Source organism: Staurois parvus, unplaced genomic scaffold, assembly GCF_062004578.1.
Source record: "Staurois parvus isolate SC_StPar_1 unplaced genomic scaffold, SC_StPar_1.0 ptg000082l, whole genome shotgun sequence".
Lineage (NCBI taxonomy): Eukaryota > Metazoa > Chordata > Amphibia > Anura > Ranidae > Staurois > Staurois parvus.
Genome location: NW_028317878.1, coordinates 2,855,357 through 2,882,352, shown reverse-complemented (window position 1 = coordinate 2,882,352; position 26,996 = coordinate 2,855,357). Strand labels below are relative to the sequence as shown.

The following is a 26,996-nucleotide window of genomic DNA, read 5'->3' as shown; positions in this document are numbered from 1 at the left end:
CCCTCATATAGTATTTCATCCCCCCATATAGTAATTCATCCCTCATATAGTATTTCATCCCTCATATAGTAATTCATCCCTCATATAGTAATTCATCCCCCATATAGTAATTCATCCCTCATATAGTAATTCATCCCTCATATAGTATTTCATCCCCCCATATAGTATTTCATCCCCCCATATAGTATTTCATCCCCCATATAGTAATTCATCCCTCATAAAGTAATTCATCCCTCATAAAGTAATTCATCCCTCATATAGTATTTCATCCCCCCATATAGTATTTCATCCCCCCATATAGTATTTCATCCCCCCATATAGTATTTCATCCCTCATATAGTAATTCATCCCTCATATAGTATTTCATCCCTCATATAGTATTTCATCCCCCCATATAGTAATTCATCCCTCATAAAGTAATTCATCCCTCATATAGTATTTCATCCCCCACAGTACTATCCCCCCCCCCCCTTCTAGTAAGCCAAGTCCCCCGTGTCAATTCACTTACCTTTTGCGTTCCTCTCGCTGTCTTCCCGCGCCGTTCGGGTCTTCAGGGCGGACTGTGAGAGGAGCCTAGCTCCCCTCACGTTCGGCACGCTGCCCCGCCTACACACATCCTGACAGCCACATCCGCGGGCCGGATTAAAAGGTCCGCGCGGACTTTTGGGGCTGCCAACCGAGAGGAGGCAGGGGAGCGGCCGACCGAGAGGAGGGAGGGGAGCAGGCGCCCGGCACACAGAAGAGCCGCATTAGAGTGGGTAAAGAGCCGCATGTGGCTCGCGAGCCGCGGCTTGCCGACCACTGGTTTAGGTAATAAGAAGTTTATGTTAAAATAAAATTTGTTGTTCATTCTAAACTTTAAAGTGAACCTTGTGGCCAGATCATGTACACTTAAGTATTTACATCATGAACAAGCAGTAAAAGCACTTTAAAACAAGCCCTCATTCATTTCTGATATAAGCATCGTGGAGAAATTCATTTTTAGGGTTAAAATGTATATGAGAAACCCTCAGCGCAATGGACCTCCTATAAAACAAGTATTGCAGCTAGCATGTACTGTGTTCCCACATGTAAACATAAATTTAAAAAATGCAGCGCAGTACTACAAACTCAAATACGGTGCTAAATAAATCCTATGTGAATAGTGAAAACAGAACACTGTGCTTCGTGACAATAATATGTGCTACAACAAAATAAATATCAACACATATACAGAAATATTCATAAAACTACATATACCAGTGATAAATTAGTGTATACAAATACCAAATGAACCGTGCAAAATAGTGAACTGTCACTTTTAACACTCCTATATATTCCCATGTGCTTCTCTGCTGAGAAGATGAGCTCAGTGATTGTGATGGGAGAGTGTTGCAACTGCTGAGGTAATTTGCGGTGACAAGAGATCGCCCTACGCATCACTGGTACCTAGTGTCCGTCATGTTATACCTACAATACCCCCTTCTATACATATTATAGCTGTCAAAGCACATTGAAATACTGCAAAAACGTGCATATATTCGCATTCTGATAAATGTATTTAGTACTTGCTCTCACACATCACAACGACTGACATACACACTGTGACACATGCTTACTGTGATCATCTACTTGGCCTGAAAATACAAGGGGAGGAGGCAAAGATGTGGCTGGAAAAAATCCTCCTCTGATATTACTAATCTAAGGAGACAGCCAGCACAGAGTTCTTGAGGATCAGGTATAAAATATGTGAGAGTAGAACAAAGTCATCCTTATAAAAAAGATGATTTAAGAAATTATTTGAATTTACTACTTGTACTAAAGAACTGTTTTTTATCTGGTCCTCGAGACCTCGGTGCCACCTATGTTTTTTAGACTCCTTGGATTCCCAGGTTTACCGAACAAATGAGTTTGAGTGCAGGCACTGGGCAGGTGTAAAAGATTAGTTCACCTTTACAGAAAAAATGGAAAGATGAACACCGGACACCCTTCCCACCCCCCCGGTTACTGCTGTACTTGTCTGCTGGGCTGTCAGCATTCCTGCAGCCAGTCCAGGGATTTGACATCCCTGCTCTTCTCCCTCTTCACAGTTTCACTGTGATGGCATTGACCAATCAGAATTCATGTGGTCTGTCTCAGAAGCTCTGCATGGTGAAATGGCAGAATAGTGGGGGTTTCAAATCCATGGACCAGCTGCGGGGGTGCTCAGTAGCCCTGAGATAAGTAAAGTGTGGTAAAGGTAAAAAGCTTTTAACTTTAGAACCACTTTAAAGGAACAGTCTCTAAAGGCAATCAGTGGGGCAGTACTGCTTTAAATTGTTTTTTTTTTCTTAATCTTTGCATTCCCAGAATTCCTATTATATTTAATAAACTTTGAACTCTCTATATATGAGGTTTCATGTTTAGATCTTTGTTTCTGCAGAAACTACATGGTGCAGGTTTTGTATCTGCAAGGCAGCTGATGTTTAACTAAGATCAGGATCAAACAAGGATGACCATTAAGTGTATTTGTATTTCTGTCAGTCTTGTCCTTATGTGGGCTCAGGCTGTGTTATTAAATTTGTCTGTTATCAGTGGGATCTCTTTCATAGTGCTGAAACATATACAGTATGCTGTTTGGTTTGGCGCACTCTTAAGTGGCAAAGAAATGTTGTTCTAAGAACTACAGAGCGATCAAGAAATAAATAATAGGTGGCTGTCCTTTTTTATTAGATTGATTACTCAGATACTGTTCTGCTTCTGAATAATTTCATTCCAGAATGCATTCCTTTATTCTGATCACGTTGAGTAAAATTAACCAGTTCCTCCAATATCAGACTCCGGTGCTGAAGTCACTTTGGTTATTTCTGTCACTGAATATTTGCAGTAAACCGGTTTGTACTTTTGTAATTCAGCACAATAGGTATGTAGGCAGGGTTTCATAGTTTGGAAAAATTAACGCCTTGCTCCTGGCTTACCTAGAAATATATTCATATGTAATACTAGTTGCACTTTTTTGTCTTGTATTAGGGAAAGGAATGCTGGGCATAGTACAAGTAATTACATTTATATTTTTTTAACCTATTTACTTGACCTTGTCTGCTACGTAAGAGGAAAAACTACAAATTACAGGGCATCATAGCAAAATGTTTCTGGGGCTCTAACATATCCTCTTTGTGGCAATTTACCCTTGGTCCCCTATGGCAGTGGCATGGGCTACTGTGGTGTTTTGTATAGTTTTGCTGGAAATGTTATATTCATTTTTAATGAATTGTGATTGTTTTTAAAATATTAATATTAATTTAGCTGCAGTTGCTTTATAGTCGCTGTTTTTTAAACTTTTGTTGTAATAGCACATTTCCTATTTTCTTAGCTCATGAGTACATTGGGTTGGCAAGAGCTTTTGAATTTCCATGCCTACCATTTACCACTCTTACAAGGACAACGTATCTCTCTTGGATTTTTATTTCTTTAAATACAGGAATAATATTGCACTTTTGTTGCAGCAGGATATGGGAGTCTCTGTAATGTTAGTATATGGAACGGGTGATCTGACTTCTTGGGTTCCTTGAGAGACGTACAAAGCTAGTGAGTAATTCAGCCCAACATCTGTTCATAACTAAAGCTGACCCTTTGTTCAACACTATATATCCTCCTTATGTGTATACAGATACTTGAAGTCGGGGTTTTTTCATTTCGAGGTTTATTTTTAAAGCAAATCAAATTTATTAACCAAATAATTTTTACTGTTGTAAAATGTAGATCAGGTGTTCTGACTGGCTTCATATTTGTTCAGTGACTGTGTCCCTAACTTATTGACTCAAAAAGTATTGAAGCCACATGCAGCCAGGTAACTAGTATTTTCAGAATATGATAAGCCACACCAGTCCCCGTATTCTTCTCGGTTCAGATTTCCTTTAAAGATTAAGTTCACCTTTTTGCATGTAAAAAAAAAGTGTTTATTTTTTTCTCTGACGCATTGTACCTGCAATCAGCAGATCACGGGTGCAATGTCAGGCTCCTGCAGAATCTCAATATAGTTCTCTGCCCCTACCTCCTGTACGGAAAGATGGTTACTGAAGAGTAAGAGGATCAATTGACTATGATAGAGACCTTGTACTTCATTGAGAGCTACAAGCCGTCTGCCGCAATGGTAGATGGTAGTTGTAGTTCACTCATTCACAGAACTGTTAATGAGTGACGCATGGTTGCGCTCTTTTTAAATTTTGTGTGCATGTATGGGAGTTTTGGAGGGGAGCAGGCAGGTGCTGCTCCTTGGTAACATGTTACACCCTAAATATGGGTGTAACATGTACCATGTTGCCAAATGTGAACTTATACTTTAACTCCCATTGTCCACGGCTCCTACATCACAAAGGCTTATGTCTTATTAGATATCCTGTCCCTAGTGAAAAATCGCCAATGATAGGATTGCTAGAGAGGACAAAAACCACTCACGTGTTTGAGTGAAAAGCAGAATCTCTTGGTGATAGAACAACGCCTTCCTGTTCTGGCTGGTGATTGAGCAACTCCAGTGGTAGGATCTCAAGGGTTTGACATGGCCTAATGTTGTAGGAAGCTCAGCAGAGCGCCGTATAAAGGGAATCATTAAACTGATACATTGGTGTAAGTAGTCTTTGTTGGATAACTGTGTACTGCCTACTGGTTCTAGGACAGTGACCGCTGTAAATAAGTTTAATTCCACTGTCAGAGAACTAATGTGTTGCACATGAGCAAGAGAACGGCTACTTTATAACCTAATCTCAACCTTCCTAACCATTTATGTTGATACAGTCTCCCATTAAGGTGTAACTAAAGGCAGATTTTTTTTTTTTTTTAGATTTTGTACAGTGGAGAGGCATTCGTACACCTGTCAGTTTTTATTGGTGTCTCTGTCCCAATAAAAAGATTCAGCATCTCTATTTGTTGTTTACTGTTATCGCTAAAAGTGAAAGTAAATGAAAATCCCACATTTTGGGTTGACAACGAAACAGTAATAGAGGGAAAATCTTCCAAATGGGGGCATTAGTTCTGGTGACACTCTGGGATTCTCTCACTTTGAAAGGAAATGCTCTCATTTCCTGTTTGGGACAGGAAGTGAAGGGAAATTTCCTCTATGCGATACAGATGGCAAAAAAAATGATATAACCCTCCCTTACTTCGAGTTGAAAAAAGTTTTGCCTTTAGTTAAAAAGATGAAGGCAAAATTATACAATAACAGTGTCGCGCTTCTCTCAAATACAAATAGCGGCACATAGTTCACATTGGGATTATTTTAATGCCACTATTTGTATTTGAGAGAAGTGTGGCATTGTTACTGTATAATTTTGCCTTTAGTTACACTTTAATAACTGACATAAATGCCACTGCATAGCTCTCTGTATATTTTTTTGCTTTACTTTAGAGGTCAGCAAAAATTGATCTCAGTCATGTGATAACAGATTTTATTTCCATTTTTTCAGTAGAATTAATGATTTTTAGAATTATTAACATTACATTACTTATTGCAGTTGAAATCTGTGGTTTAATATGGTCTGTTTCAGTTAGAAAATGTTAACTTTCACAATGCACTCTTTTTTTCTGCAGATTCAGTCATCAGAGAAGGATCGGGAGATTTCAGAGCTCTCCTGCCATGTCGAAGTGCTGCTAAGTGAAAAGAGCAGACTGGAGGACACTGTGAAGGTAAGAAGTTTTGTAACTTTAATGTCATAAAGGATGCTGTGCCTTGGTTCAGTTGGAAATACAGTAGGCTTGTCAGGTACTGAATTTCCACCTGGATGTATTTTTCTGTAATTTGTGATAGAAAAGCACACCACCCTTGTATCTTTGGATTAAAGTCTAAAGATTTAAAATGGATGAAAATATAATTCTGAGGAAGGCTGGGTATTGTGGGCAAATTGTGCCCTATGTACTCGCTCTCTACTGCATAGGATAAAGCAATTTAATTTGTCCTTTTTTCTCTTTTTTCATCCCACTTTGAATATCTGGCATTAATTGGTAGTGTACTAAGATCAGTTATTCCCACCTGTTTCCTTACTTAGTGATGCTCTTATCAAAAGAATTGCTAAGGGCTCATCCACGGAGGCATTCAATAAGCTCAATTCAGATCTTCAAAATACAGCATCTCACAGAAGTGAGTACACCTCTCACATTTTTGTAAATATTTTATTCTATCTTTTCATGTGACAACACTGGAGAAATGACACTTTGCTACAATGTAAAGTAGTGAGTGTACAGCTTGTATAACAGTGTAAATTTGCTGTCCCCTCAAAACAACTCAACACACAGCCATTAATGTCTAAACCGCTGGCAACAAAAGTGAGTTGCCAGCAATGCTTCAATGCTGGCAGCACTCATATGTCTATTTCCCAAAGACAACGTCTGGATATGATGCTGGGCACGTGTACTCAACTGCTTTGGTCGTCCATGGCGATGCCTGTTCTGAGTGGATCCTGTCCTGTTAAACAGCTGTATGGTCTTGGCCACCGTGCTGCAGCTCAGTTTCAGGGTCTTGGCAATCTTCTTATAGCCTAGGGGTCTGCAACTTTTAAGACATAAAGAGCCACTTGGACCCGTTTCCGAAGGGAAAAAAAAGACTGGGAGCCGCAAAACCATTGCAACATTTAAAACAAATCCGACACTGCATATATTGTTTCTTACCTTAATGCTATATACAGGATCGTGCAGTTAGCTTCATCCCCCATATAGTAATTCATCCCCCATAGTAATTCATCCCCCATAGTAATTCATCCCCCATAGTAATTCATCACCCATAGTAATTCATCCCCCATATAGTAATTCATCCCCCATAGTAATTCATCCCCCATAGTAATTCATCCCCCATAGTAATTCATCCCCCATAGTAATTCATCCCCCATGTAGTAATTAATTCCCCATATGGTCTCAATTCACTTACCTTTGCTCCGCGCGTTCCTCTTGCTGTGTTCCCGCACTGTGTTCCGGTCTTCAGGGCGGACTGTGAGAGGAGAGGAGTTCGTCACGCTGCCCCGCCTACATCCTGGCTGCCCCGCCTACATCCTGACAGCCAATGTTCCACGCTCCGCGGGCCGGATTAAGAGTCCTGACTTTTGAGGCGGCCGCCCGAGAGGAGGGAGGGGAGCGGGCGCCCGGCACACAGAAGAGCCGCATGTGGCTTGCGATCCGCGGCTTGCCGACCACTGAAACCCTATTGCCTGTCACCTGGTGGGCAGTGTGCTCCGGAGCCGCAGCAAAGATGAAAAAGAGCCGCATGCGGCTCTGGAGCCGCGGGTTGCCGACACCCGGCCTATGCCATCTTTATGTAGATCAACTATTCTTTTTTTTTTTTTTTTTTTTTTTTTTTTTCAGATCCTCAGAGAGTTCTTTGCCATGAGGCGCCATGTTGAACTTCTATTGACCAGTATGAGAGAGTGATGACACCAAATTTAACACACCTGCTCCCCATTCACACCTGAGACCTTGTAACACTAAGGAGTCACATGACACCAGGGAGGGAAAATGGCTATTTGGGCCCAATTTGGACATTTTCACTTAGGGATGTACTCGCTTTTGTTGCCAGCGGTTTAGACATTAATGGCTGTGTGTTGAGTTATTTTGAGGGGACAGCAAATTTACACTGTTATACAAGCTGTACACTCACTACTTTACATTGTAGCAAAGTGTCATTCCTTCAGTGTTGTCACATGAAAAAATAGAATAAAATATTTACAAAAATGTGGGGGGTGTACTCACTTCTGTGAGATACTGTATATGGTACTGGACCATAGCAATTAGCTGTGTAAACCAAAACAACGCCGCTGTGGTTATAATTCAGTTTTGATTGTATTTTGCACTGTAAACATTTGCACTAATATTTACATGCATAACATGAATGGATCCTTTGCACTGCTGCTTAGTAATGTACTGTGCACAGCCATCCAGAGCAGTGTGCCTGAGCCGACTGGGAGGAAAACTGTAAACGAAACAGTCTTCCTCCCTGTCGGAGATGCTGGGTAATTACCAGCCGGGACCCAGTGATTGATGGCCGCGAATGGCAGTGCGGGTAGGGCGCGCACGCCCCCTACCCGGCAGTGCAAAATCACGTATATATACACATGATTTTGCGCACCCCTGCCACCCTGTAGCACTATATCTGCTATAGGGCGGCGGGGAAGCGGTTAAAGCATTCCTGCACCACACGGTCAAAATAACAAATGCCAATACCTGAGGAAAGAAGAGGCTCTGTATTTCACTTGCAGCCTTGTGTCTTGAAACATCACCACAATGCTGCTCCTCAGCCCTCCGCAAGAATTTGACATGCCAGATGAGTCAAATACCTTTTTCCCCTGTAGCAGGCATTAATTCCTCTTGCTGGTTAGCTATCCTGTAGTGACATACGAGCCAGCAGAGGGAACCATTGCATGTGGCAGATATACCAGGAATTCACACATCCAAGAAGTGTTGCATAATTGCAGGGGCTGGGGAGAAGCATTGGGATGATGTTTTAAGACACAGGCTGCCAGAAAGGTAAGTATAAAGTCCATTTTCTTTAGCTGTCTTTTTTTTTTAATGCATTTTTGATTTTGTACTAACAGGTTCACTATAAACACGAGAGGCTTAATGCTACCTTTTGCTTGCATCTCATTTTATAGGAACTGGAAATAAATTTGGAAAGACTGTCAGAAAGGGTGGCCAGTGGTCAGACATTATCTGGAAGCAGCTCCCAGGGTTTGCAGTTTTTCAATCCTTATTGTGAAGAGCACAGAGCTGTTCCCATCATACCAATCCAGCCACCTGTACTGCAGTTTGGAAATCCATATACAACCCATGCAACAAGAGGTGAGTGAATCATGGGCTATATTTATCAGGGTGTAAGGTATTATGGTTTATCACACATGTATTGCTCCACAGCAATCAATCATATTCTTCTTTGCAGCTATGCCTATGGAGAAAGCTTAGACAGGTTTATCTAAAGATGTACCCATTTCCACTGAGGATAATCACAATGAAAAAAACATTTGAGTGTATTATATATTGTTCATGATATTACACAGAGAGACTAGTTCTTTGTTCAAAGTTAGATAGGAAAAATAAAGCTCTGGATCTCCATGGTCTCCTGATCTAACAATATGCACAGCAGGAACAGTTAAACATAGTAATAAGGGAATGCTAAGGGAGGGATGTACATCTTACCCTTTTCTTAAAGCCGAACTCCAGCTTTTGCTACACTTTACATAGTTATATCTCTCACTAACATGTGAGGCCGCTGGATGTGCTGTATAAACTGTATGTAGCTGTGGCTATATACAGCATGCCAAGACCTTCCTGTCTAATACCCGGAACACAGTAGAGTCTTTCTGAGCAGTGCTCAGCCATTCGTAGAAACTGATGTATTCTATCCATGACTGGCTGAATCAGAGGTTGTGACATCAGCCAATCAGAGGAAGCTTTGTATTCATGGATAGAATACATTTCTCTCTATGAATGGCTGAGCGATGCTCAGACAGACTCTGTTGTGTTCCGGGTCTGAGAACACAGTGTTGTATGTAGCCTCAGCTACATACAGTTTATACCACACATCTATTGGCCTCACATGTTAGTGAGGGACACAGTTTGGGCCTGCTAACAAACTATGTAAAGTGTAACAAAAGCTGAAGTTCATTCAGTCTTAAAAGATGGTCAGACTGCAGATCAGGATAAACATGTGGCAACAATGATAGCAGTAGAAAAAAAAAGATTTTTAAATACACAATATTAGACCTTTACAGCTAACCTAATCTCCACAAATATGTAGATGAAGCAGACCTTAGGGCAATAGATAGAGGCAGTAGAGTGAACAGAAATGTCTCTGAGCTGTAAAAAGCAGGTTCTTCAGTACTTCGATTCAGGGGCACATGACCTGGAGCTAGCATATTTGGTCATTTAACTGGAAGCACTTTTTGCATTGTATCCTGTATCAGCAGAGTGTTTATTAACTAAAGACTCCCCAGTGCGCTTCCGATCTATTTTCAAGTCATGTGACATACTGCTTTTTACACTTGACAGATGTTTCCTCAGGTATTACTGCCCCTGCTCTGTCTTCCTAATGCCTACCTCATCCCCTTACTTTAATGTTTCGGTCCTCCTCCTTCATCATAACCATGTGTGTTCTTTCATGCTGATATTTGACTGATAGTTGTCCTTTAGAGGACACCTTTACCACTGGTGAAGATCAAACTTGTGAGGAAAGTGATACTGTATGTACAGTTAGGTCCATATATATTTGGACACAGGCACAATTTTCATATTTTTGGCTCCGTATGCCACCTGAATAAATTAAATCAAAACAATCCAAAGGAATTTGAAGTGCAGACTTTCAGCTTTAATTTAAGGGGTGGAACATAAATATCAAGTACAAATTTTTGAAACTGCAACCATTTTTATACACAGTCCCGCCATTTTCAGGGGCTCAAATGTAATTGGACAACTGAATATAATCATAAATAACATGTTCATTTGTAATATTTTGTTGCGAATCCTTTACTGGCAATGACTGCCTGAAATCTGGAACCCATGGACAATACCAAAGACTGGATTTCCTCCTTTCTGATGCTTTGCCATGCTCTAACTTCAACTGTCTTCAGTTCTTTGTGCGTCTTTCTGCCTTTAGTTTTGCCTTCAGCAAGTGAAATGCATACTCTATTGGGTTGAGATCAGGTGATTGACTCATTACAGAATATTCCACTTCTTTTCCTCCTGGGTTGCTTTTGCAGTGTGTTGCTTTTGCAGGCTTATGAATGGTTTGCACCTTGTGGTGAACCCTCTGTATTTGCTCTTGTGAAGTCTTCTTTTGATTGTAGACTTTGACAATGATACGCCCACCTCCTGGGGAGTGTCCTTCACTTGTCTAATGTTGTGAATGGGTTTTTCTTTACCATAGAGAGGATCCTGCGATCATCCACCACTGTTGTCTTCCATGGATGTCCATACCTTTTCATGTTGCTGAGCTCACCAGTGCTTTATTCTTTCCTTAGAATGTACCAAACTGTTGATTTGGCCACTCCTAATGTTGCTGCTATCTCTCTGATGGATTTGTTTTGTTTTTGAAGCCTTACAATGGTTTGATTCACTTGCATGGACAGCTCCTTTGAACGCATGATGTAGGTTCAGAACAATAGATTCCAAATGCAAATACCACACTTAGAATTAACTCCAGACTTTTTACCTGCTTAATTGATGAAGAAATAACGAAGGAGTAGCCCACACCTGGCCATGAAACAGCTTTTGATTCAATTGTCCAATTACTTTTGGTTCCTTGAAAAAGAGTTGTAATTTCCAAACCCTTCCTCCAATTTGGATGTACATACCCTCAAATTAAACCTGAGAGTGTGCAATTTCAGCCCATATCCATTATATAACTATAGCTTGAATATGTTTTGGTAAATACCTGAAAAAAAAACAAAATTGTGCCTGTGTCCAAATATATATGGACCTAACTGTATAAATGCATGGATTTGTGACCTTTGTAATACAAATCTTTCTTTTATTGCACCCCCTGTTGATATACTGCTATATTTTGTACATAGATGGGGCAGATGGTGCTTTTAACCCAGATGAAGTCCAGGGTCCTCCAGCACAGGCACCTTCATGGGATTATGAAGGCAAGGTGGTCTGCAGCCAGCCTGCTCGCAACCTCAGCCGGCCGGATGGCCTGGAAGATCCTGATGATAACAACCAAGTAAGTCCAACTTTTATGTTTTAACCAGTAATGGTATTTTGTTCCCATTTCCATTGCTACATTTAATACGTATTACTGAAAAAAAAATTAAAAAGCTTATTTTAGATGAACATTTTATAACCGTAAAACGTTCTATTTCTTTTCTAGTGTTGACTTCTACCCACAGCATAAATCCTACTGTCTAGATAGCACACAGAACCTTTGATCTTAGTTTGGATTTATGATTTGGCTTCAGAATTGTAGACAGAAAGACAAGGTAGCTAATTTAACAGGGGTAGTAATGTTCATCCTACTGTAAGTAAGACATAGACTTGGAGACACTTGGCTTCTCTGTGCAGATGTTTCTCATCCCCTTTGTCACCAACTTAGATAAATCACCAGGACATGAAATTCTGATATTACTATACAGTTCTTTCACATTGTTTCAAAAAATTAAATGTTACCATCTATATTAAAAAAAATGAAACACACATATATATATATATATATATATATATATATATATATATATATATATATATATAAGGTAGAATTTCAGTTAGACAGCAACAGTGTTAAAATACTTGTATGTGACCTGTTTTATATACTAAAATGGTATTTTATTCAGCCAAGTGATTTACATAGTCCTACACTGTATAGCCAGGAAGATAACACTAGTATTCAGAAGTGGAGTTTTGCAGTTTTCTGTGTCTACTACCTTTTAATTGGACCATGAAGAGCATTCATACACTGTGTCTAAGCTGCCTAAACACCTTCTTCTTCAGCTTCCAGTGCATGAAAAATGCGGGCATAGCATTAAAAGGGTAGTAGCTAATAATGCAAAATTTTGCAACTTTCTGATATCTATTATTTATTACAGGTACTTATATAGCAGCATCAATTTATGCAGCACTTTACATATATTGCACATTCACAAATGACTCTGCCCTCAAGGAGCTTACAATCTAAAGGTTTCCGTTGCAGAGTGATTGGTGGGAAGATAATAAAACGTTAGATTCAGCCAGTTATACCAGCAGTACTTCTACAGTACATAACTGGACTAAAAGTCTGTACACTGATGGACATGCCTGTGTAGTGACATAACAGTGGAGTTAGTTGCATTTACCTCCCTGATCACACATCAGTAGGATGCCATATTTTATAAGGTCTTCCAGATCTTTCCTAAGTGTAGGAGGTGCTTTCTGCAACAGCACAGTTTCTCTATACATACTACATGATTTCACCTGATACTTACAATTTTGATGGGTTTTAATGAAATTTGGGTAGAGGTGCTAGAGACATCTACTTACAGTGATTGGGTCTGTGGGCACAGCATGCTTCTATATATCATATAACAACATTTTTCACGATCATGTAGAGGTCAGTTCCTGTCATGCAGCTGCCATCTCTTATATTATCAAATTTACAGTGGGGCAGAATGGCTGTCTTGTTAGTTGATTGAAAAGTTTAGTATTTTGTAACAAATGCCAATGCTTCTCGACCTGTCTGGCAGATGTACAAGTCAGATAACCTCTCTTGCAGCGCAGGTAGAGAATTGATAATTGTGCCATGGCTATACAGTTCATGGTACATCAACTTCTCTCTTTGATTTTCCTAAATTAAATTGAAATGTCAGTGTGTTTGTTAGATTTGCACTTCTACATTAAGACTGGGGGCCCTCTTGATCTCTGCAAAATACAAGTGATGAGAGATACTTATCTGTTGAATAGTGTGCTCTTTTTATTACAGTGGTACCATGACCTGTTCCTCATTTAGTCTAGTTTGCTGTGTTTAATTGCCATTAACCTTTGTAGAAAGTGATAAGTTCTTTGACAGCTATGATAATAGCCTTGGCACTCGGCACCCATAATGGAGAAAACAAGCATTTCTCCCTGTTGCTTCACATCCTTTGTGTCTGTGATTGAAGATAATTAGGAAGTCTGTCAGGAGTTTTTTCCCCTTGCCAGTTTTAAGGTCTAAAGTGTTTTCCCACTGATGTCACCCACCTTTACCTCATATTTTGCATATTGTCTGCTCCCACCGCTGGCAGAAACATTACACATGACAGGAGATGCTCTTCTCTAGTCAGTGGGGGCACTTTAATTAGCCGCATGTTCATTCTGACCTGTGCGTTTTGTCCTCTTACAAATCCAAAAGAAACCGCTATATGTATGAGTGCTCATCACTGACACCGAGCTGGCTTTGTATCAGACAAAAAGCCCTACAAAGAAATATAATTTGCAGGTCACAACTGTAATATGCTGTGCTTTGTCATATATATATATATAATATATATATATATATGTGTGTGTGTGTGTGTGTGTGTGTGTGTGTGTATGTGTATATATATATATATATATATATATATATATATATATATATATATAATATCTAAGTGCTTCTGGGTGGTCTGATGGCATTGTGGGTCCTTTCTTTTTGCGACAGTTAATGGGGGGTTCCCCCCACATCTGTTATATTTTGTGAGCACCATGCAGTAATTCTTTGACCCCCAGCCACATGATGATGGTGCAGGATGCATGATAGCCTGGGCTCAGTGATCGGCTGTCAAACTATTATTTTACAACCATGCATGTAAAGTAAATGAAGAAAGAAAGACATGTTTCCAGGCCAGGGGAGCAACCATGGCACACCACAGCAAAACCCGCATCACTAAGCTTGCAGGGAGAAGAGAGAAGCGCACAATCGGCTAAAACAGCAAAATGAAAAATATACCTATAATGAAAAATAACATGGCAATATTGACTGAGATAAAGAAATGGATGATAGAAAACATATATCAAGTCACTAAAGTCTCTAGAATACCCTGCATAATAAGCACCTCCTGGGTTAATAGAACAGCGTGGCTGAAGTGGTGGAGTATAACTTTTATGTGTAACGTGGCCACTTCTGCTCTCGGCCGTGACAACTGTGATACTCATGGAATTTTACTTGATACACTTGGTATACTTATTATACTATCATTCATTCCTCTACTAAGTCAATAATGAGTTGCTTACCATGTTCTAAATGTATTGACCTGAGTCGCTACAGCAAAGGACACTTATTAATTCCTCAGGTATTGGTTTATTTTGACTTATCTGTACTGGTGGATAGGTATACAGTTTTTATTTGTTTTTATCTTTTTTTCTCTATGTATATTTGTTGTTCTTCTTGATTGTATTTATTATTAAAGTATAAGTTCACCTATACAGAAAAGTTATACAGAAGAGTTTGACATCCCTGCTGCTTTGTCCCCTCTTCATCCAGTACTACAAGGATGGACTCAATTAATTTTGATTGGTCAGCATCATCCATGTGATGGGGTAGTCAAGGGGTCTGGAGTTAAGTCACTTTTACAGATTTTCTGTAAAGGTAAACTAGCACTTTAAAGGTATTTTATACTTTTTGTATATCGTATTGAAGAGGCATTTTTTTCAATATACAGCAGAGGGTAATTTTGCAGCTTTTTTTGGCCATACTCCTGTGACTCAGAATCAGCTGAGAGCAGGCTAAAGCCCACTGATGGCTGACATCACAGAACGGCTCCAGGCTCCGGAAGAATCTTGACCATATTGTTGTGATCCACCCATATGCCTGATTGGCAGCTGTTCCCACCCCCTTCCCTGCTTGGTGTTGCAGTGAATGCTGGAGAGGCAAAAAAGAGACAGTTCACGCTTTCTGCTCAGAGCTAATGGAGAGCTGAGCAATCAGCAGTCATGTGATTGGTCAGTTCTTGGCTTGGGGCAGGAGCTTAATGTATGTTTGTTTTACATACCCCTAACTTAAGCACGCAATAGACTGTTGGAATCTCAGCCAGTTGAGCAAGAACCAGTTGATATTCAACCATATATGAGCGGGCTGAATTTACCCAACTTGATCAATCGATCAACTTGGATAAAACCAGCCTGCTAAATTTTACATGCGATTATCACCAACAGCTGTTATAGCCTTTAGCAATAATCATAATGGCTCGGGGGGAGGGATTCCCCTGTCAACATTGACTGTCTTGATGGGGGAATCGAGCAAATTTGCACAGTCTATGGCCTGCCTTATCCTTTAACCAGTAACGGACCTCCCCGTGTAGATAAACTGCGGCGGGGTGGCCGCTCTGCGCTGGATCATGTACATTCCCGAGTAGGGGGCGTGCACACGCCGCCCCATCTGTGCTGTCATTTGGTACAGCACAAGTTGACCAGCAGGTTCTGGCCATAAATCACAGCTGATTGGCTTAGCAAATCACGGTACCAGAGCCCTGTATATACCAACAACACAGGGCTCTGTACACAAGCAGAGATATGGCTGTTTTGTTTTTTTTTTCTCCCTGAGCAGGGAGATAAAACTGTCACATCTCTTCATAAAAGCAGCACAAGTTACACACATTACATTTATTAGGCACACAGTTTACCCTTTGATTGCCCCTAGATGTTGACCCCTACCCAGCCACTGGCATTGCAACAGTGTATAGTATTATCACTGTATTAGTGTCAATGGAGTTGTCAGTGTCAGTTCCCATCCATTGTCAGTTAGTGTAGGAATACCTGCCGCACTATCACAGTCCCACTATAAGTCACTGATCACCACCATTACTAGTGTAAAAAATAGATAAGTAAAAATTCCAGTACATATACCATCGTACGTAGACGCTATAACTTTCACACAAAGCAATCAATATACACTTATTGGGATTTTTTTTTACCAGAAATATGTAGCAGAATACATTTTGGCCTAAACTTATCAAGAAATGTGATTGTTCTTATTTTCTTATTGGATGTGTTGTATAGCAGAAAGTAAAAAAAAAATATGTTAGGTATTTTGTTTTGTTTTGCTTTATACCAACCAAAAGAAATCTTTGTGTGAAAAAAATGATGATATACATTTCACTTGGTTACAGTGTTGCATGACCATGCAGTTGCCAGTTAAAGCAGCACAGTACCAAATAGCAAAAAATGCCCTAGTTATAAAGGTCATAAATCTTCCAGAGTTTAAGTGGTTAATTCATTTGTTCTATCAGGGAGATTTTCCCACACATCTTGTTGGGACAGAAGGTTATGGGAAACATCTCCACTGGGGACACAGACAGCAACAGAACCCTTTTTAGAAGAAAAAAAAAAGGAAAGGTTGAACATTCTTTATTGATCTTTTATTAAGGTTTTGTCCCGTCTTGTCATGTCCAACTGCGGCAGTTTTTTGCAGCTGGCAAAAGTAACTGAACCAAGCACAGAGAGTTATGACGATTCATAATGGCCCCATGTATTTTGTAGTCCACAAGACTAGCAGCGCTCTGACAGATAATGTAATTATAGGATGCTGCAAATATTCCATTTTTTTTCAGTTGTTTATCAGTTTTTTTTTTTCTTTTTCAACAATTTCTCAGAAGTATAAAAGAAGAGGTTTTACATAAAACACATTGTTTTGGTAATAAATTATTATTATACAGGATTTATATAGCGCCAACAGTTTGCTCAGCGCTTTACAATATAACGGGAGACAATACAGCAACAACACAGTTCAATACAAGAGGGTTAGGAGGGCCTGATCCTGGGAGCTTACAATCTAAGATAAATAAATCCACTTATTTTATAAATATATTAAATGAAAATAAATGGCCATTATAATGCTGTATAAGTGGCCTTTCCAGGCTAATGACATGGAGTTCCCTTTGCTGGTCATGATACCCATCAGTGCTCTGCAGATAAATTCATGTGTTGTTAGTGCTACTGAAACAAAAGCACAGCTGACAGGGCTGATGATATGCTGCAGCCTCGTCCTGACAGGACAATTTAAGTGATGCAGCTCAGTGCAGCAGACACGAGTGACATGCTTGGCTGCCTAGAGCTCCATGTACACATCACTCACTGCTGGGCCGCTCATGTCAGCTGCCTGGGGAAGGGGGGAGAGGGGGGGAGTTGGGATGTGACATCCCTTTACCTATACACACATTTACACATTGCTGTGATTGAATATTGTTTAGCTGTATGCTTTATTCCATACAAGTCCACACAAATCGTTCTCGATAGTTTTATGTCAACGTTTGATTTGCTTTGCCAAGATTGATTTGTGTTTTCACATTCTTCAGAATTCCATGCAGCTAATGTAGGCCTGCCTTCCAGTCCTCCCTCTGTGTAATGGTGAGAGGAAACAGCCAGTCATTCTCTGGTGATGGTGAAGAGGACATATTCTGTCCGGTCACTAGGAACGGCTGATATCACTGCGTCTTGGCACCACAAACCAAAAACGCAGTTTAAATAATTTTAAATGTTCAGAGCAAACTGTCCCATCCATCTATGCTTTATTTTGCTGATAAATCACTTTGAAAAACACCCTCATAGCATTTCTGGCTGTGTCATCTTGATTAACCCTTTGAGGACCAAGGGACGTATTTGTCCCATGTTTTTAATTGCCTGTATCATCTGATTAGGAACTTATAATACTTTTTTTTTTTTTGGTTTGAGTCAAAATATTAGTTCTTATCAACAAATGGATCTAGCCTTTTGCCAATTATTTCATGAATGGCTTAGTTACAGCAACTGAAGTGTACGAACTTTAAAAACAAAAAATTGATTCTTTTGGCATTCCGTAATCTTACGGTCCTCAAAGGGTTAAGGGCAAATGATTCATGTAGCATTTACTTCATGGAATTCTTCTGCCCTTGGCTCAGACATGCAGGCAGGAGAGAATGCTTAGCTGAGAAAGACGCCCCCCCCCTGAAGACTCCAGGGTCATGACATAATTTTCCTAGGCGTGTAAATCAGGAAATTACTGAAGAAATGTAAAAATAGAACAAAACGTTTAAAACAAGTAAAAGGTATACTTAACTTTTTTTTACTAATGCTAACAGCATAAGGATTAAAAATAGTCCGTGTTGACTGAGAGAGTGAAGTTCTTCTTTAAAGTAATACATACTTATGCAGATGTGTAAACACATACTGGGGAATTCATGAAGAGTGTCCCCCCAGCCCTTTGCATGACAAATGTCAGTGCAGGCGGTAGATTAATTTACCTTTCGGAAACAGTTACATGAATCTCTAACATGGAGGAGGGTCTCACTGAGGCTGAAGTATGCATAGCACGGACACGTCATCCTCAGTTCAAGTTTAGCCTCTTTTTAGCTCAGACTTATTTTTTTTTTTGTTAAGTTTTCTTTAAAAAAGACCATTACAGTAGTCTTTACAGTCACATGCTGGTGTATACTGTAGAGTATCGTTGAGATCACCCATAGATAACAAATATAAATATGTATGTATAAGACCATAGATATCAATGGTATCTGACATGATTATTGTACTCACTATTGGTCTGCTGCATGTTCTCTGTTACCTTTACCTGGCCAAAAATCATTGATAGCATAGCTTTTTTTTTTTCCTAGAAAGACATTGTCCAATGTCACAATAGTATATCTCATATAAGAAAGAAAGGGAGAAGGAGTAGAGAAACTTATTAGAAAATACAGGGAATAGGGTAGGAAGTAGAGGATGAGGGATAGCATAGAGCAGGGGTGTCCAAACGTTTTTGGAAGAGTGCCAGATTTGATGAAGTGAACATGTGCGAGGGCCGACCATTTTGCCCGACATTCTGATGAACCATTAAAATGAAATGCAAATGAACTATTTTATGCAAAAGTTTATTGAAAACGGCATACTTTTCATTTTGTGACTTGGATGACAAATCTAAACAGGTGTTAAATCACTCTGCCAGCACAGGGAGAAGGAAAGCCCAAATCTCGCGAGATCTCGGAGGTCGCAAGATTTGGGCTTTGTTTCTCCTTGCACTGTCTGATGATGTCAAGCGATCCTGAGCACCAATCCATTATAGCCCAAATTGATACCGTATTTTTCGCTCCTGACCATAAGACGCACCTAGGTTTTAGAGGCGAAAAACAGGAAAAAAAAAATTCTGAACCAATGGACTGCAGACATAGTACAGGAGATGACCAGAGACTGCGGATACAGTACAGGAGATGACCAGAGACTGAGGACACAGTACAGGGGATGACCAGAGACTGCGGACACAGTACAGGAGATTATTTATTTATTTATTTATTTATCGAGTTTATATAGCGCCAAAGGGTTTGCTCAGCGCTGTACAATAGAGGGGGGACAATACATGAAACAGTACAGTAACATCAAACAGCACACAAGGGGTAAGAGGGCCCTACTCTTTCGAGCTTACAATCTAGGAGGGAGGGGGTAGAGGTACAGGAGGAAATGGCTGTGGGGGATGGAGTGGAAGGAGGAGGGAAGGGCAGCGGCTGTTAGGTGAGGGTGGGGTAGGCTTCCCTGAAGAGGTGGGTTTTCAGGGAGCGCCTGAAGGTGAGGAGGGAAGGTGACAGTCTGATGGGTTGGGGTAGTGAGTTCCAGAGGATGGGGGAGGACCTGGAGAAGTCTTGCAGTCGTGCGTGGGAGGAGGAGACCAGGGAGCAAGATAGAAGGAGGTCCTGTGAAGAGCGAAGGGTACGGGTAGGGTGGTATCTGGGAATCAGGTCGGTGAGGTAGTTAGGGGCAGTGTTGTGAATGGCTTTATAGGTCAGAGTGAGCAGTTTGAATTTAATGCGTTGGGCAATGGGGAGCCAGTGGAGGGAGAGGCAGAGGGGGGTGGCAGAGGTGGAGCGGCTGGTGAGGTGGATGAGTCTGGCAGCTGAGTTCAGGATGGTCTGAAGCGGGGTGAGTTTGCACTGGGGTAGGCCGGTGAGGAGGGAGTTGCAGTAGTCAAGGCGTGAGATAATCAGGGAGTGAACGAGTAGTTTAGTGGTGTCTGGGGTAAGGAAGGAGCGTATCTTGGAGATGTTCCGGAGGTGGAGCCTGCATGAGTTTGTGAGAGATTTGATATGAGGTTGAAAGGAAAGGTTTGAGTCCAGAATGACGCCAAGGACCTTGGCTTGCGGGGCGGGATTGATGGTGGTGTTGTTGGTAGTGATGGAAAGGATGGGGGGGGGGGCACGGGAAGGGGGAAAGACGAGAAGCTCGGTTTTGGAGAGGTTGAGTTTGAGGAAATGGAGCGACATCCAGTCAGAGATGTCGTTTAGGAGGTGAGTGATGCGGGCGGAGAATGTGGGGGTGAGGTGAGGGGTGGATAGGTAGATTTGAGTATCATCAGCATAGAGGTGGTAGTTGAAGCCGTGGGAGTGTATGAGTTTGCCAAGGGAGGAGGTGTAGATGGAGAAGAGAAGGGGTCCAAGGACAGAGCCCTGGGGGACCCCAACAGAGAGGGGGAGGGAAGAGGAGGTGGCGCCGTTGTAGCAAACGCTGAAGGAGCGTTGGGATAGGTAGGAGGAGAACCAGGAGAGAGCGGTGTCTCTGATGCCAAGGGAGAGTAGTTTATTAAGGAGGAGGGGGTGGTCGACTGTGTCAAAGGCCGCAGAGAGGTCTAGGAGAAGGAGGACAGAGTAGTCGCCTTTGGCTTTGGCGGTTAGTAGATCGTTGGTGATTTTGAGGAGGGCAGTTTCGGTGGAGTGTAGGGGACGGAAGCCGGACTGTAGTGGGTCAAGGAGGTTGTTGTCAGTTAGGTGGGCGCTTAGGCGATCGTAGACCAAGCGCTCAAGGAGCTTGGACGTGAGTGGCAGTAGGGAAATTGGTCTGAGGTTGTTGAGGTCAGTGGAGTCCAGGGAGGGCTTTTTGAGTATGGGGGTGATGTGCGCATGTTTTAGGGGGGAGGGGAAGACGCCAGTAGCGAGGGAGAGATTGAAGATGTGGGTAAGGGAGCGGATGAGGGAAGAGGGGGGTGACCGGAGGAGTTGAGAGGGGATAGGGTCCAGGGGGCAGGTAGTGAGGCGGGCTTCTGAGAAGACTCTGGTGACTTCCTCAGTGGTAGTAGGGCTGAAGGAGTGCAGTGATGGGGGGGTTACGGTAGGCAGGGCCTTGGGTGTGGTGGGGGGCAGTGCCGTTGCAAGGTCAGAGGAGGGGAGAGATGAGAGGGTGATGGAAGGGGGGAGGCTAGATGGGGAGGTAGACTGCAAGTTGACTATGTCCTTGCGGATTGCGTCAATCTTGCTATGGAGATGAGTGGCAATCTCGTGGGCGGTAAGTGAGGTACTGAGTGGAGGAGGGGGGGGAGAGAGCAGGGAGTTGAAGGTGGAGAAGAGTCGGCGAGGGCAGTTAGAGAGGGTGTTGATCAGGTCAACGAAGTAGGCCTGCTTGGCGGCGTGGAGGGAGGAGGTGTAGGTGAGGAAGGCAGATTTGTAGAGGGAGAATGCATGAGGGGACCTGGTTTTGCGCCATAGTCTCTCCAGCGCACGACTGCGACGTTTGAGGCATTTAGTGTGGTCGTTCTGCCATGGTTGGAGCGGTCTGGGTTTGATGTTGCGTGTGGTTAGGGGTGCCAGAGAGTCTAGGGTGGCTGATAGTGAGTCGTTGTACGCGGTGGTGGCTAGGTCAGGACATGACAGTGGAAGGATGCTGTCGTGCAAGCGGTCGGCAGCCGAGTGGAGGGGGGCCGGGTGCAGGTTGCGGAGGTTGCGGCTGGTGATGGTTTGGCGCACTGGGGGGGGGGAGTTAGGGGAAGGGGAGATGGAGAACGTGAGGAGGTGGTGGTCGGAGAGAGGGAAGGGGGTGTTAGTGAAGTGGTTAAGGGTACAGAGGTGGGAGAAGACGAGGTCCAGGGTGTTCCCATTGATGTGGGTGGAGGATTGAGTGTGTTGTGTGAGCGCGAAGGAGGTGGTTAAGTGGAGGAGTCGAGAGGTAGCTGGGGTGTTGTCGTTGATGGGGATGTTGAAGTCCCCGAGGATGATGGTCGGTAGCTCAGAGGAGAGGAAGAAGGGAAGCCAGGCGGCGAAGTCATCCAGGAAGCGGGCTATGGATCCGGGGGGCCTGTAGATCACTGCGATCCTTAAGGGGGTGGGTGAGAAGAGCCGGATGCAGTGAGCCTCGAAGGAGGAGAAGGTTAGGGAGGGGGGGGTTAGGGAGGACCTGGAAGGTGCTCAGCGGTGATAGGAGCAGGCCGACACCACCACCTTTGTGACCGCTCAGTCTTGGTGAATGGGACCAGATGAGACCTCCATGAGAGAGTGCCGCAGGGGAGGTAGAGTCGGTGGCCTGTACCCAGGTTTCGGTGATGGCTAGGAGGTTGAGGGAGCGGGAGATGAAGAGGTCATGGATGGCAGTTAGTTTGTTGCAAACCGAGCGGGCGTTCAGAAGTGCAACCGAGAGAGGGGGGATGGATGTGGGGAGGAGGTGCACAGGTATGAGGTTGAGGGGGTTGCGGCGGCTGGCGGGAGCAGGGGGGTCCCTGGAGGGGGGGAGAGGTGGTGAGGGGCCAGGGTTCGGGGAGATGTCCCCAGCGGATAGGAGAAGGAGAAGGGTGAGGAGGGTGGCATGGGAATGGGAGGTGTAGGAGCGTGTGGGTCTGGTAGTGGTGGCACGTGGGTCGACCGAGGAGTGGAGTACCAGGAGGAGGTGGTGAGTGCCGTAGTGGGGAGAGGGCAGAAGTGAAGGGGCAATGTAGAGCCGTTTTGGGGGGGTGGGCGGGTAGAGGGAGGCGATTTTTGGGATGGAGGAGAGGAAAACGAGGAGAAGTGCAGGTGGCATGCTGGGGTGAGTGCAGTGCTGTTCGGGTCAGGGGAGGTGAAGGGATACGGGTCAGGGCGAGGTGATGTGGAGAGTCTATATCACCGTGGAGGAGTCCACTAGAGTCCTTCTGTAGGGGGAGAGTGGGAGTAGAGTCCAGCAGCTGGCTGGCTGCAATCTGTGGGTGCAGTATGCTGGCGTCCGAGGGGGCATCAGTGGGTCTGGTGGATCGGCGAGTGGAGGGGACGTAGGGTGCGATGTTGGGGGGCGTTGGCAGGCAAGGCGTCTGGTGATGCTGGCGGCTCGGTGACTGGAGATTCGCTGGGTGGTCCGGGTCCGGGAGATTCGCTGGGCGACGTCTCGATTCGCTGGGCGACGTCTCGATTCGCTGGGCGACGTCTCGATTCGCTGGGTGGTCCGGGTGTTGGGTGACCAGAGGTGGTAGCTGGGTGCCCGGTAGCTGGGTGCTGGGTGTCCAGGGGTGGTAGCTGGGTACCCGGTAGCTGGGTGCTGGGTGTCCAGGGGTGTTAGCTGGGAGCTTAGACTTCGAGTTGCCAAGCAAAGGCCAAGAGATGGGAAGGACGGGAGAATCCTCATCAACAATGCATTGCAATATCTGGAACGGCATTAAAGACCCATGGTTTTTCGGAATCCCCTCGATGCAGGTAGCGGAGGTGCGGCGTTGTCCTGGAAAGGTTCCTGGTCTGGGGCTGGCTGGTGCAGGGTGGCCCGCAGGGTGCTGGGAGGCCTGAAGCAGTTCCCATGCAGGGTCGCCGGGTGCGAGCAGCTGGGTGCCCCGAGGTGGCGGCTGGGTGCCAGGTGGTCTGGGGTGGTCCCAGAGCTAGGGAGGGCTCCAGGGAGACCGCGAGGCCGTGCCGGTTCCTGGTGGTCCAGGGTGATCAGCAAGGACCCAGGGCTGATGGGGAGGGCCCTGGGCAGGCAGGCAGGTCGGCGGGACCCGGTGGGCAGAGCGGTGACGGTCCGGGTAGATGTCCGGCGATCCGGTCCGATCGCGGCTCGGCCGCGGCCAAAATCGAGGCCGCGGCTTCGGGTGCACGGGTAGGCCGCGATTTCCGGGGCTCCGGGAAAAGGTCCAGAAGTGGTCCCTGGTGGTCAGGCTGGGCCGGGAGTGTCTTAGGGGCCCCGCTGGGTTCCGCTGCGGCCCGGATGGCAGCGGATTGGGGCTAGGAGCGCAGGAGCTCCTAAAGCGTGTCTGCTCCCGCCGCCATCTTGAAATCACCGGGAGCAGGGGGGTCCCTGGAGGGGGGAGATGACCAGAGACTGCGGACATAGTACAAGAGATGACCAGAGACTGCGGATATAGTACAGGAGATGGCCAGAGACTGCGGACATAGTACAGGAGATGGCCAGAGACTGCGGACATAGTACAGGAGATGGCCAGAGACTGCGGACAGTAAAGGAGATGGCCAGAGACTGCGGACATAGTACAGGAGATGGCCAGAGACTGCGGACACAGTACAGGAGATGACCAGAGACTGCGGACACAGTACAGGAGATGACCAGAGACTGCGGACACAGTACAGGAGATGACCAGAGACTGCGGACACAGTACAGGAGATGACCAGAGACTGCGGACATACTACAGGAGATGACCAGAGACTGCGGACACAGTACAGATGATCAGAGACTGCGATGACCATTCACAAAGCGAAGCGAATGCGCAGTGGGCACCCGGCTGTCACAGAAGCCAGCGCGGGAAGACTGTGCAGCGCTGGAGCAAGGAACAGGTAAGGCCCTGCAGGAGACAACAGCTGAGCGGCCGGCCCGGTATTCTGACATGGTGGCGGCAGAAATACCGGACCGGCCGCTTTATATTCGCTCCATAAGACGCACTGACGTTTTCCCCCCTTTTTTGGGGGGAAAAAGTGCGTCTTATGGAGCAAAAAATACGGTAAATGGTAGCCCCAGTAGTAATTCCCTGCGCACCACCTGGGATCCCTCGGCCCACGTTCCGGACCCCACAGATGAGCTGCCCAATATATAACTTACGGCCCTCCACTAGTGATTCTGCGAACGCCACTGAGGACTCCAGAGATCTGTCGAGCGGGAATTTACGTCATCAGCCGGCACACAGAGAAGGAAAGCCCAAATCTCACGAGATCTCGGACGTCGCGAGATTTGGGCTCTCCTTCCTGCGCCAGCTGATGATGTCAAGAGATCACTGGAGTCCTCAGTAGCTTTCAGGGAATCACTACTGGGGGCCATAAGTTATATATTTTGGGTAGCTCACCTGTGGGGCCGTTTCAGTCCGGAACACGGGCCGCAATTGGCCCGCGGGCCGGACTTTGGACATGCCTGGCATAGAGGGTTGGGATGGAAAAAATGATTGGAGCATTCCAAGAAAAGGTTTGGGGAGTAAGGGGAACATAGCACCTGTCCCCACCATGACCAAGACAATGAAATGTTGTAATTATGAAGATGCCATATCAAACTTCTGCTGAGGTATGGAATACAATCCAAGAGGACTGTATTCTGCTGCTAAAAGTTATTCTAAGTCCATAGCAGAGTAATTCCAATGCCCATTCTGGTAATGTAGGAATCTGGCCATTATGCCAGCAGGACCATGACATTGTCAACACTCATCAGGAAGATATGGATAGAAACTATGTAAAATATCTGGACATCTGTACCACTGAGTGAGGATTTTAAATTTTACTTTCTTGAGCTCTTCTGGCTATAGAAAGGTCATGTGAGAGAATGAACATGTTCTCTGAGTATTCAGTTTGAATATAAAGTTATTTTTCCCAAATGGCTGTTTACGCCGGTTCAGCCCCTTTTTAGCCAAGGCACTTTCAGCTGTGCAGTGCAATAGCAATGGATAACTCCTCCCATTCAGCTGCTGGCTAGGGACTCACCAGATGACCACTAAAAGTAAGCAAATAGGCAGGGATTCTGGTGACTCCATTATCTAAATATGGCCATTGTTTTATTTGGACAATGATGTCACCAGCATCAATTCTCAAGCTTTGTTTACATTCAGCTGTTGGGCTGATAATCTCCCATCCAGCAGATGAATGGGTCTGGGGATGAATTATTAATTTCTAGGAAGCCAGATGAATGGGTCTGGGAATGAGTTAAGTTTCTAGGAAGCCAGCAGTTTCCGGCATTCTAGCAACCTAAAGTTCTGTACAAGGAGTTGTAAAATAATGGCAGCTTCCCAGCACATATGCCCAACGTTGAGAATTGGCGTCTCTCTGTAAACCACTCAGAGCTGGTCTTAAATGCTGCCAGTTTGCTTATCTGCACATTGTCGGTAATTCTTATAGAATCTGTCACAGCCATAGCGACGCATTCTGAAAGTGGCACCTGAGTCTGGTGCACATGTTGGTACTACCACCAGAACTGGAACACGGCTTTCATGAATTTGGCACAGACCATGTAAAAGGGGTCATACGGAAAGAAAAGTGTCATTACTATATTGAATTCCCTCCACTAGGTCTAATGCGCCACCCTTCAACACAGAGACATGTACAGTATACTGTCCATTGCTACAGGCAAAATTGAGCTGCCCTCCTCCACATATTTGTAATGCCTGGCAAGACCACACTTCTTTCTCTTTAAATGTGTATCAAGTGCCACCACATACTGCACAAAGAAAATCTACCAACATATATATCCTTTGTTTGATGAAGTGATGTGCCACATTCCACGTGTTAGCATATTATCATGCACAGATGCCTTTGTCATGTCCAGACAGTTGTACACATATATTGTAGTGTGATTCTTCTTGTACTTTATTCCCTATGATCATGTAAAACCATAGCGCAGATTCTGAATGTAAAGGATTATGATGTATATCTGTGTATATTACATTATATCTGTTCACAAGAGTTATTGGATACTAA

The 26,996-nt window shown here is 44.0% G+C and overlaps 1 protein-coding gene across 2 annotated transcripts in view; it reads left to right on the top strand.

Moving 5' to 3' along the window:
* Positions 1-26,996, top strand: part of TAX1BP1 (Tax1 binding protein 1) — a 170,257-nt gene that overhangs the window by 139,837 nt on the left and 3,424 nt on the right. For both annotated transcript variants that reach the window (XM_089669889.1, XM_089669888.1), the window contains exons 14-16: positions 5,545-5,640; positions 8,589-8,775; positions 11,502-11,653. In XM_089669889.1, the coding sequence (XP_089526015.1) occupies positions 5,545-5,640; positions 8,589-8,775; positions 11,502-11,653 (435 nt within the window). The remainder of the gene's footprint in view (positions 1-5,544; positions 5,641-8,588; positions 8,776-11,501; positions 11,654-26,996) is intronic.